The 11557-nt window shown below is 31.3% G+C and overlaps 1 protein-coding gene and 1 non-coding gene across 2 annotated transcripts; one reads left to right on the top strand and one right to left on the bottom strand.

Annotated features, from left to right (window-relative positions):
- Positions 1 to 5083: 5083 nt before the first annotated feature.
- On the bottom strand, positions 5084 to 5155 carry TRNAC-GCA. Its single transcript has one exon. It is a non-coding gene; the product is annotated as a tRNA-Cys (tRNA).
- A 3942-nt stretch (positions 5156 to 9097) lies between these two features.
- LOC122606263 lies at positions 9098 to 10968 on the top strand. Its single transcript, XM_043779226.1, has 3 exons — positions 9098 to 9220; positions 9926 to 10118; positions 10842 to 10968. Exons 1-3 carry the CDS (start codon positions 9098 to 9100, stop codon positions 10928 to 10930), a joined length of 405 nt encoding a protein of 134 aa, XP_043635161.1. The 3' UTR covers positions 10931 to 10968.
- The last annotated feature ends 589 nt before the right edge of the window (positions 10969 to 11557 follow it).

Raw genomic sequence — 11557 nt, forward strand, 5'->3', positions numbered from 1 at the left:
CATGATTGAAATTAGTTTTCAGTATATTAGTTAATAATATTAAAAAGTTAAATGAACGTTTTAAATATATTAGTTAATAACATTAAAAAACTGAATGAAAGTTTTAAATATATTAGTTAAAAATCCAAAATAAAAAGTGTGCAAGAAACCATTAAACGTTTAAAAACTAGATGAAAGTTTTAAATATATTAATTGAAAATACAAAATAAAAAAACTGTGCAAAAAACCATTAAATAACTGATAGAAAAAACTCAATCGGGAAACGATGTGGAAAAATTAGAAGAGTGATATGGGATGTGACCACAGAAAGTTGAACCAAAGTTATGTTACTTGAAACCCAAAAAGGAAAAAAAGTGTGAAAAAAACCCAAAAAATAACAAAAGAAAAAAACAATCGAGATGCAATGTGGCGAAACCGAATCCTCTTATTACAAGTGACCAAAAAAAGTTGACTGGAAAAAGTGCGAAGAAAACCAAAAAATATCCAAAGAAATAAAACTAATCGGAATGCGATATAGTAAAATCCGAATAATAAAACAAAATGTGGTGTGGACCAACCAAAATTCGCCACACAAAGCCAACCAAAATTCATAAGGCGGTTACTGTTCATAACTTTCAAAATTAATGATATTACAATACAATACAATATAATTGTTTCATAAAAAACTCAAATATTTGCTCATCCAAAATAGTTAGATATTTTATGTTAAAACGTCAATTTTTTTACTGTGACTTAAACGATATTTTATAGGGGTGTTCGCGAACCGGTTTGGTCCAGTTTTGACTAAATATCTAACCTAACCGGCATTTCCAGTTTCAACATATATTAAAGCAAATCAGACCAAGTATCTCGTCAAGCCTAACTAGACCAAACCATGTGAGCCGGTCCGGTTTAGTATGTTTGATGGTTTTACATTCTTATTTCTCTTTCTTTTATTTCTATATAATCTTGTGTATATTTGTAAAGATTTATGACAAAGAGTCATAACAAACACTTAAAATTAGAACATTTATCACATTATTAGAACATAATACATGTTTGAGCCAACAATCAGAAGAAATTCATCATATATTATTTTTCATATAGATCCCACATAATTTAATTTGTAAGAGAGTTTAATTTCTCAAAAAACATACAGAGTCGAAGCAAAATATTTACATAAAATATATTATATTCATTATAGTACCAACACATTATCGTAAAATATATATGTGTATTTTTCCTCTTTTTTGAACGACTAAATATTATGAAGTTTGGTCCGGTCCGATTTATGACGATTTTTTATTTTTTTAAACCGTAACCGAACCAATGAACCTGGTTTTTCAAAACATAAACTGTCGGATCAAAATTTTACAACTCAATCCGATCAAACTAATCCATATAGCTCAGTTTGGTCCGGTTTTAACAATTTGACGAACACCCCTAATATTTTATGTTATTTTTTCTTACAAAAATTTCTGCTCATCCAAAATAATTATCCATCAAGATTTTAGTTCAAATTTCTTCTAACAATATTTTATCACCTTACCTTTGAAACATTTGAAAGATGGTTTAAGTAATCTGAATGTATCTATAATATAACTTTTGGTTTAACATTAGAACATTACTAGTTACAACTTCAATCTTATTTTATGGGATTGTAAATGGATAACAAACCTCGAGCTGGAGGTAACTTGTTTGAATTTTATAAACAAAAGTTGATCTCGGCTCCTTAGTAATTTAGAGCGAGGCTCGAATCTTTTATAGAATATTTTTGCTTTTTATTTTGACCAATTATATGGTCCTCAATCTAATTGATCTGACGTGAGTTGGGATTGGTTACTTTACGGATATTCTTATTCGGGAGTTTCGAACTTGATTCTCCGCGAGCGTTATCCAGATTAATTGTTAAGTGGTAGAAGAATCGGGATTCAAACTCAATGTTATGAAATTAAGTAGCTAATCATTAACACTTTCGTCACTAAAAAAAAAAATGCATTTATTCACACTTCCTCTAAAGAAGTGTAGAGGAAATGTAAAAAAATTTCTTAATTTATTTACACTTAAAAATGTTTAAAAAGTATACACAAATAAAAGTGTGAAAAATTTTTAAAAATTATAATTTTTTCACACTTATGTATGTGTAAAGAAAAAATTCACACCTAAAAATGTGAACGAATGTCAAATATATTCACACTTAAAAGTGTGAAAGTCAAATTGTAACACCTAATTTCTCCATACCTTCCTTGTGTGAAGAAATTTGGTGTTACAAATTATTCCTTACACTTTTAAGTGTGAACAATTGATATAGTTTTACACATTTGGAAGTGTGAACTTTTTTTTCTTACATATATAAGTGTGAAAAATTTATGATTTTTTAAATTTCTTCACACTTTTAAATATGAATACTTTTTAAACATTTTTAAGTGTGAACAAATTAAGAAATTTCTTCACACTTCTTTAAAGTAAGTGTGAATAAATGATATTTTTGTTGTAGTACGTCCAAAAAGGAAAAAATTTATAATGGAAAATGATAATTTTTTAAAAAAATAAACCTATAAATTCTCTTAAAAGTATAAAAAGGGGACATATGTGATCACTAATTTTATTTTCTAAATTTTATTTTCTAATTTTTTCTTTTGATTTTGTCACATGTTATTATGAGAAATTTTAGATATTTTCTTTTAAAAATAATTAATCATTTCCCATTTATAATGTCAAGACTTTATTCTAAATCCGGTCAAGCGGTACGGTGGTCAAATTCCTCATGTATGTTTGTCCTTTTTAACGAACTTTCTCACACACTCCAGGGATAGTATCTGTCATTTGGTCAACCGACACGTACATAAGATAAACTCGAGTATTTTGCCTTCCGGATTATTTTTGAAATGGTAAAAACTGGGATTCAAACTCGACTTCAAAGTCATATATGCTCCGTAGTTAAGTATCTAATTATTAACACTTTCGTTAAAAATATATAATTTTATCTTCATGGCTTTATTCTAAAATCTGATCAGATATGATATGGTTAGATTAAGTGATTAATATATATTTTCTTTTAAAACAGAAATTAACATACAGTTAATCTATATCTAATTTAATGGCTGAAAGTTTTTTTTTTTTATCATTTAAATAAAGGGTTTAGTATCTGAAAGTGTAAGAAATTTTTACATTTTTACTATTATATGAATATAACTTTAATTTGGTGCATTGTAGGAAGAAACTTTATAAATTTTTTCAAATAATGTAAAAGTGTATAAGTGGCAAATTATATGAGCTAACACGTGTAATTTTTCGATTGGTGCATGTTAAAAAGTTATATTATTTGAACAGTTTTATAAAGTTTTTTCCTACAATGCACCAAATGTAAGTTACATTCATACAATAGAAAAAGTGTAAAAGTTCGTTACACTTCTAAATACTAAACCCTTAAATAAAACTTATACTTAACCTCTCTACCTATTTAATTAGCGTTCTGATTATTTATATCTCAACCACTTTCAAACATTGTCAAAATACTAAAATCTTATAAACTCGTAAAAACTGGCATGGGATGCACTACATTCTAAATTCAATTCGGTCAAGGGATACGGTGGTCAAACACTTCATATTTGTCCTTTTTGACAAACATTCTCAGTTTCTCACACATTCCAGGGGTAGTATCGTCATTTGGGCCACCCAACACTATAAGATAAACTTGAGCATTTTTGCCTCACAAAACAACCACAAAACAGCATATATAAATGTTTAAACTCCCACGTACACACCACCGTTCCAAACACATATCTCAAAGCCTCTTTCCCAAGCAACCTCTATATCATCATTAGACCCTCAAACCGCCTTTAATTAATAAATATATAAAAAAATTCACCTCCTCAAGTATATATATATACATGTATCACCCATTTTAATTAGCTCAGACCCTTTTCATGATTTTTCAACAATATTTTACAAAATAAAAAAATGGTGCAAGATAACAAATCGGTGGCATTTCCTATAGTGTTATATGATGGAGAACGTGAAATAGATGTTGGTCATATAAACATCCAAGAAACACTTATTTTCAAGGAGTTTCAAATGATGTTAAAAGAAACTATAGGTATTTCCTATAACAACCTCACAACTTACTTTGTTGAAAAAGATGCAACAAAATTGCCATCCGAAAGAAAAAAGATTTTAATCACTGGAAAAGTTAACTTTTCGAGTTTAATACAAGAAAAGAATTGTTACTTTCTTGTTGTGTTAAAAAGGTCACGTCGAGAACGAAGAAGGAAAATTGGAAATTATGGTAATAATGTTTCGAAACCAAGTGTTTTTGGGCCTTTAGTGGCCCATGAACCTTTGGATTGGGTGATGAAGAATGTTGGTTTTGGTTTGAATGGTTATGGGTGTAAGTTTGATGAAATGAGGAGAAATGATAATGAATATTATTATTTTTCGAATTCGGGTTTAAATGTGATTTTTTCGAACTCGGGTTCTGATAAGGGAAGGGGATTGTGTAAGGATTGTAAGAAGGCAGAGGAGGAAGGGAAGAAGGCAGGGTTTCATTTTTGTGTTTATGATGATGTTGTTGAAAATGGTTTTAGGTCGCCTGTTGGACCAATTTGTCGTCCTAAATGATGATAACTTGTTTTGCAAGTAATTGGTTTTTGAAGGTGTCAAGGGAACAAGTATATGAGGTGTTGATTTTGGTCAAAGATTACACAAGTACATGAGAAAATTTGTCTACATGGTTGTATGGCAAGAATGGTCAATTGAGTGCCAACATTGAGTTAGGACCTAGCTAGAAGGTTGGCTTAGTGTACAAAATGACATATCGTATATTAATGTTAATGAAATAATGTTATAATGTGAAGTTTCTTGATATGCCAATTATTTGTGCATTTTTATGAGCCTTATTATTTGGTTATCAGAAATTTTAGGTAGATAATACTAACATTATAAATTTGTTCAATACAGTGATCGACAACAGCTTCTAGTAGTCATTCCTTAATTTGTCATTTAGGCTTAAGCTTTAAGCTAATAAATATAAACTATAATCAGATGTATATACATTACTTTTGTGAGCTTTGGGTGTTAGAAGAAAATAAAAGTACAAAATTAAAGGGCCCAACCGGGTTCGAACCGGTGACCTATTGATCTGCAGTCAATTGCTCTACCACTGAGCTATGGACCCGTTATTGTTAGTAATTGCGAGATCTTATGTTTTGCGGTAGCATTATTGATGTTGCAATTTTATAGTTTAGTTATTGTTCCTATTCTTTTTATTTTCTACTGCTTTGAAAGGCAATTTTACTATACCTATTGTCTATGTAACAGGTATTTCTACCAGGCGTTTCCCCAGAAGAAAAACAAAACTCTCGTGACAAGAGTTAAAAAATATTAAATTGAAAAACAAATATTTCGTGACAAAAGTTGTAGTCAAAAGTAAAGAAAATAAAACTTTGGTAACAAAATTTAAAAACCAAAAATTATGTGGTAAAAAGCGAAAATAAAATAAAATTTCGGAGCAAGAAAAAGTTTCAGTGAAGAAATTTTAAAAAGCAAAAGTTATGAGGTAAATATAAGAAAAAAATAAACTTATGATGAGAAACTTAAAAACCAAAAGTTATGTGGCAAAAAGTAACTAAAAGAAAACTTTGGTGGCAAAAGTTAAAAAACTTAAACTTGAAAACAAACTCCGTTAAATACATTTTTGTAACTACCGTTAGTTAACCAAGTAACACTTAACAGTCGTTAAAGGTGTTAGTTATTTTGAGTGTGCAATAAGAACTTGTACTTTCAGTACTTAGGGTGGTACTTTTAGCTATATTACTCCCCCTCACATACCCAATTTACTTTTTAGTATTTATATACAATTTGTATGTCACCTTAATTCATGATTATATGATAACAATAAAAGTAATAGAAAAAAATAATGAGTATTTAAAAAAATAAAAATAAAAACTTATTGGTACAAACAAAACGAGAGTAAAGTAAATACAAAATTTTGATTAATAGTTTAATTTATTACATATAACGCCAATGGGGTTGGTGCCCTTTGGTAAGGTGTTTAACCTTAGGGGATCCACTTGAGTTCGAGTCCTACTCTCTACATTTGTGGGGTGGATTAATAGGGATTTTTGAAAGTCCTGTGTTTCAACTCAGACATGTGTGTAATTTAAGAGTATGAGTATATTAGAATTTCGTTCTATAAAATAAAAAAAAATGATAACATATAACATCATCAAAACCATTTTTTTTTCATTCTCATGATTCTTTATTAAAAATCATTTTTAATTTTATATGTATGTTCTCTTTTCACTCAATCTTACCAAATAAAAATGCTTCCAAGTTCCAAGTATGACATACATTATTATCATATTTTTGGGTATATTTTTACAAAGTGTTTCAAAATCGAAATTGAATGTGCGCGATATATGTACGTACTACTAGTTTATTTTCTACATGAAGTGCAGTAATGCGCATTGGTATTCAATCTAGAAGTACTGTTTTGGGTTATGAACCTAACAGTTATGCTTACCCGTCGGCGGAATATTAAATGATTGTATATGTAAATCTGGAAGTATGTTAATTGATTGAGATGGATCGATTAAAAAAAGTTTTAATGATTTAACTTGCAAAATTAAAACTTATTTAGAGAATTAGTGTCGGTTGAGTCATTAAAATTTTTATTTTATGTGGCTAGAGAATACAAACATACAATATTAATTAGTAAATGACCAAGCCGATCATCATCAATTGTTTACTTCATTTCTTATTCCCATTTGATAAGAGTACAACATTTGTATATTATGATTTTAACTTGCTAAATCGATGGTTTACAATACAACTTACAATAGCGTGGCACCCATTTAATATTTCATAAATAAAAACATCGATTGTTTACTTCATTTCCCATATCCAATGTATCGTAAGACATTGATCTTGTTTTTTAATTAGGCCGATCGCTATGATAATTGCATGGGGCGTCATAGGCATGGCTATGTACATGTCATTTTTAAGAAATGAGTTGACGGGAATAAATGGGCACAATGCAAAATGTGTGTTAATGAAGAGAGTGTAGAGTATAGTGACAGTGTATGTGCGTGTCGAGTTATAATTTTTTAATTGGGAATAAGGTGATCGAGGATAATTATATGATACACAGGAGATAGTTTGCTAGTGTGTTATGAAAAAAATAAAAACTAATTTGACAATCAAGAGGAAGTAATAACGGCGTCAAGATAGGAACCGACCTTACATGCTGTTAAAAAAAAAGGAGTAAATTACACTTTTCGTCTTTAAAGTTGGCACGTTTTTCACTTTTCGACCCTTAAGTGAAAAAATTATAATTTTGACCTTAAAGTTGACAAATTTTTTCAATCAACGTCTCTCGCCAAACGTCGTTAAGTTTCAGCCGTTAAGTCGGACACGTGCAAAACACGTGAGGGACTGAAACTGCAAAAAATGACAAGTTCATGGACGAAAACTGAAATTTACTTTTCTGTTGTGTCATCATTTTCTCTGGCTGACTTTTGTCGGAAAATTCGCCAGAAAACTTAAACACCAATATCTCACTCGTTTCTTCGAATTAGACCACGAAACCACCACCAAACTTCTCAAAATTAATTTCTGCACGAATCCTAACAAAAAAAATCTTAAAATGCCGATATTTTATGAAATGTAAATGAAAAGCATCGTAAATGAAATTGTAACCAAGACCCAATTGACAAAAAAACTCAACAAACTAGCATGGAACTTGTACGAACTGGCAACTTTGAGTACGAATAACTTATAACCGAAACGAGATCCAATGAATCGGTTGTCACACCCGAATTCTTTATACCTCAATCTACTAATCTAACTATTGTAACAACTTAATAACCTTAACGATTGACCAGTAAACTATATCGAAAACCTTACGATGAAACTAACATTTAACTAAATCGGCAAAAATGAAAGGTAACGAATCGCTATGAAACTTAACACAATACTAGATATCAATAGTAAACTTGTAACAACTTTCAGAATAAGATTTCGACGTAAGGATTTCACGAACAACGGATTTAAAGTTTCTATACAAAATATAAAACAAGAGCTATAATCAACCAAATGACGAAGTGTAAATTGCTTTGATCTTCTATTACATAAACTAAGAATTAGGTGACGATGATCGGAATTTTTGATCTGAAATATTTGAGTTGTAGGGGCTTGTCAGGCCTCCTGGTTATTTCGTCCCTTTTTGCTCCCTCTTTATATATATTTCTAATTTTTCGATCTTATGTCTTTGCCTCATTGACAAAAACCGAACCCACATGAAGGTCTCTCCCCATTTTGTACTTTTCTTTTTGGTGCAGAGCTTATGGAATAAAAAAATGAGACATACCATTGGTGTCTTAGTGAGGAGCAAATACACCTAATCCAACATGGACTTATTTGCGAAAACATAAATATTGCATTCTTGGAACAAGCTAAATCGTACAGAAATATTGCTCAAAATCCATGTTATGGGTATTTTGAGTTTTCCGACAAGTGTTAAATCTGAAATCTTTTGGTTAGGATTCGTGCGGAAATTAATTTTGAGAAGTTTGGTGGAGGTTTCGTGGTCTAAATCGAACAAACGAGTGAGATATCGGCATTTTAAGTTTTCCGACGAATTTTCCGACAAAAGTCAGCCGGAGAAGATGAAGATGATGACAACAGAAAATTAAATTTCAGTTTTCGTCCCTGAACTTATCCTTTTTTGCAGTTTCAGTCCCTCACGTGTTTTGCACGTGTCCGACTTAACGGCCAAAACTTAACGACGTTTGGCGATAGACGATAATTGAAAAAATCTGCCAACTTTAAGCTCAAAATTATAATTTTTTCACTTAAGGAACGAAAAGTGATAAACGTGCCAACTTTAGGGACGAAAATTGTAATTTACTAAAAAAAAGAAAATAATAACGAACCAGACCTTACAACTTAAATTTTGTTAGGTCCATAAAATTAGTCAAACACCAGTCCTACTTGGCAAGAGAATAGTCATGCACGTGACTTCCTCCTGGTAGCACACTTCATGCTTTCCATACAAAACAAGATGGTTCCTATATATGTATTGTTCATTGATCTGAAAAACCATCTGTTTCTCTAAAGAATGTCTGGTTACTCTCTTGGTGATCGTTACACACATCCCTCACAATCCACTTGTCATGCCTCCTCTGTTAACAGATCCAAAAAATATCATACCCTACAAAAACAAAATCTTACAACTAATGAGGTACACTTAGCTCTTCCTTTAACGTATGTTTTATTTTTTTCTATTTCTATTTAGATACTTAAACTTGTTTCTTATTTAAGAAAGTACACCACACTAACATGCAAATTTTTTTGTTTGACACTACCACACAATGTGAAATCCGAACCCGAAAAGTTTTTTTTTTTTGGTGAGATGGCAAGAAAAAAACGGTACCCAGTGGGGAAACCCGACTTTTGTGCCGGGTCGGTCCTGCTCTGGCTCTATGTGTCGGGTATGGGATGGTTAATTTTATTTTCAGGTACGCTTTAAGATGCAAACCCGTTTACTCAAATCATATACCCAACTTACATATATTACATTATATGATACTAATACTTTTATTTTCAACGGGTACTAAAAAATCCGAAATGCTAGTTGGGCTAGCGATGTTAGTTTATAAGTAAACGGATTTTGAAATGAAGAAAATTTAATGGTTCCCGATTACGTGTGGGGAAACCAGTTACCCGACACTTAATAAGTAAACGGGCCTGTTGAGTCCGTATATGGAATGGAGATTTTTAATAGGCTTTCCAGGTCCGAGATTACCTAAACATGACTCTTACTAAGCCCGTTGCCATCCCTACCTCGCATACCGGTGAGACAAAGCCCTTTAGTTTGTTTTTTGGCAAGTATATACCTTTTTTTTTTTTTTTTACTTCCCTCATGCTTTTAATTTGTTTTGTGCAGTTAGCTCCCAAGTGTTCAAATGGTCGTGACCGCGTAACTAATGTAGGTAATTTTCAGGCCAAGACCGTCAAGAAACAAGGTGATGGTATAACAAAAAAGACCAAAAGTATAACAGCAGGGACCGGTGTGTTTTTACCCTTGTATTGTTCGAAGATCCATTATACTACTGGTGATGATCTTAACAACAATGGAGGTTTGTTTTGTGATTTTAAAATTTAATATGTGATTATTTTGTTTTTGCTATATATGCTAGTCATGTAAAAATCTAGATGGTTAGGTTAATGAAATTCCAAGTTGGTGTAAGGTTTTCATGTGTGTTTCATGTTACATTTTGGTGGTCAAATTGACCAGTAGTCACAAGACAAGACAGTTCTATTGCTATACAAATATGTCTATTTGTGTCCCTTTATTGTGTTCAAAGTTTGGTTTTTATTAATTTCTTTTTTCTATTCAAGGTTCAATTGCCACAACTTTTTGTACATGTACATTAAGCATTTCCAACTTTAAGAACAGGTAGCACTATGATATAACTTTATTAGTTTTATACTTTAATCTATTACTTTTTTAATTTGAATGTGATTTCAAACAAACTATTACTCTTAATAACACATGCATATATTGTCAAAAAAAAAAACAACTTGTGATGTGTGTCTAGGCGTAAATGAATGAGCTTTTGTTTTAGGAGGCCCAAGATTGTAATGTAAAGGGACTTGTCTTGGTCATTTTTCGGCCCCCAAAACGCTGGCCTCCCTGCCCCCACTAAAACTAAACATATTTCAAGACATAGTATATCATTATCCCGTTGCGATATTTTGTGTCATACTTTGGAAACGATTACCCATTCGCTCTATTTGTTGACATCAATTGCAGATTTGCACAATCATCTCTTAGTTTGATGTCATTCTTATCGTGGCAGGTAGGAAGGAAGAAGATAACCAACAACAGAGGGATTATGATGAAGAGATTCCTATAGAAAAGCTTTTACCTTCAGAATGGACCTATTAATCGTCACCCTATCTTCTATATACATATCTTTTCTTTTCTTTTTTTTTTTTTCCCCATTTACGGCAAATCTACCCCTACTCTTAAACCACCTCAAATAACCTAACTACACGCGTACCAGGGATAGAATGTTGGGCTACACCCTTAAGAGCCAAGATCACTACCAAGTAGGCTTTGGTAGGCTAACGTCACATTGGCTTCTATATATATATATATAGATATCTATATCTATATGTTATGTTCTGGTTTCAGACTTTGTTCAGGGATGGCAATGAGGCGGGGATTGTCAGGGATCTCAATCCCCATCTCCATACCCGATTTTCATTTGTAATCCCATCCCCGTCAGGTAATTAAATTACATCCACACCATCGGATATCAGGGATCCCCATCGGGTGTCGGGGATAACTTTTTTGAATGAATATGAATTTATCTTAATAGAAGATATGTAGGAGAATGTGTATTTCGACATTTTCTTTCTATGTATAAACTAATATATATGTTAAGTAAATGATTAATAAAGTATAACACATAAAAAGTATCAAACAAAAGCTTTAAACTTAAAATTGATTCTAGAATATAAATAAGAACTTAAAGTGATTCTAATAAATATATATAATATTTTTGGGTTT

The sequence above is a fragment of the Erigeron canadensis genome, chromosome 6 (assembly GCF_010389155.1).
Source record: "Erigeron canadensis isolate Cc75 chromosome 6, C_canadensis_v1, whole genome shotgun sequence".
In the NCBI taxonomy this organism is placed as follows: Eukaryota; Viridiplantae; Streptophyta; class Magnoliopsida; order Asterales; family Asteraceae; genus Erigeron; species Erigeron canadensis.